General features: G+C 63.4%; 1 protein-coding gene across 1 annotated transcript in view; it reads left to right on the top strand.

Moving 5' to 3' along the window:
• The window catches only part of mads3 (MADS-box-containing protein), a gene marked incomplete at both ends in the record, with an annotated part of 4,635 nt that extends 3,963 nt beyond the window's left edge, over positions 1-672 (top strand). The window contains one exon of the mRNA XM_002957931.1: positions 644-672. Coding sequence (XP_002957977.1) covers positions 644-672 — 29 coding nt within the window. The remainder of the gene's footprint in view (positions 1-643) is intronic.
• Between the last annotated feature and the right edge of the window lie 676 nt (positions 673-1,348).

The following is a 1,348-nucleotide window of genomic DNA, read 5'->3' as shown; positions in this document are numbered from 1 at the left end:
CCCCCTGCTGGAAGCAGGAGGGAGAGGAGGGAGGGGGGCGGGTAGGGAGGGATTAGTTGCTGCCCGATGCTGTGTGGCGGGGTCCGGTGCGTCCGCCGTTTCCCCCCTCTTCCCTCTCCTCCTGAGTAAAAGTGAACTCGTTCGCGGGAACTCGTTCCCCGAACCGTACCGTCATTCGGAATCATTATTGGACCTCTCCGCAACCCCTCCGCAAGCTGACCACCCACACCAGAACATGGTACCGGTGGCGGCGGTGGCGGCGGCGGTCGCAATTTATCTACATTCATACAGACAGACAGACAGACACACACACAGATATGCAGACATATTGATATACAGACAGACACACATACAGGCAGACATGCAGACATATTCATATACAGACAGACAGTCACCGGATGCCGAAAACGGACGCCGGCAGAGAGGTGGCCCTTTCCCTCCGCGCGCGCGTATGTGTGTGTGTGTGGTTATGTGTGTGGTTGTTACAGTGGGCTCCAGACTTATGTGAAGAGTAGGTAGAGCCAGCTGGCCGTGCATTACTATTACTGCTGCACCTGGTGAGGCGATCAGGGCAGTCAAGACTCCCCCACCACCCAGACCAGACAATGCAAGTGTGTCCTCCGGTGTCTTGTCCCCTAGATAGAGACAGCGGACAGCGAACCCAAGGCCTAGGGAAGAGAAGGCTTAGAACCAATCCGCAACCACTGGGGAAATTGCCAATAGGCTCCCCAATAGGCTCCAAAAGTTCCCCCCGGCACCTTCACAAGGAGGTGCACCAACAAATATCTTGACTGGGACTGCACGTGTGTTTCTTCCCCACCCTCATTTAATCTCCCCCCTACCTCCCACCCCCTTTCTCAGACCGGGGTGACGTCACCGCCGCCCACCCCGACAGCGGCAGCTCTCCCCCCGGGCCGCCGCCGCCGCCGCCGCCGCCGCCGCCCGCCGTCAGCCGGGGTCGCAGGTTGGACCAGGCACCGCCCCTCCCCCCACCGCCCTCTTCTGGACCTCAACACCACCAACACCATGCTGGGCACCAACAGCAGCAGCAGCAGCGCCGGTGTCCGGGGTCGGGGGGGTCCGGACCTGACTCTTCCCCGGGGGCGGGGAGTGGTATGGTGGATGTGATTGGAGGGGGAGGAGGGGGAGGGGGAGGAGGGGGACAGCCGCCTCACACGCAGCAGGGGGCAGGGGGGCAGCAGCAGCAACAGCAGCAGTATTCCCACTCTCACTCGCCGGCCGGGGGGGGGCTCATGGGGGCCCACGGCGCGCAGGGGGGCCCCGCGGCCGGGGAAGAAGAACTGCTGCTGCAGGGAGGGCCGCCGCCGCCGCCGCCGCCGCGGTGGCA

Source organism: Volvox carteri (assembly GCF_000143455.1).
Source record: "Volvox carteri f. nagariensis unplaced genomic scaffold VOLCAscaffold_82, whole genome shotgun sequence".
In the NCBI taxonomy this organism is placed as follows: Eukaryota; Viridiplantae; Chlorophyta; class Chlorophyceae; order Chlamydomonadales; family Volvocaceae; genus Volvox; species Volvox carteri.
Note: the sequence above shows the minus strand (reverse complement) of the source record. Positions and strands in the feature narration are given on the sequence as shown.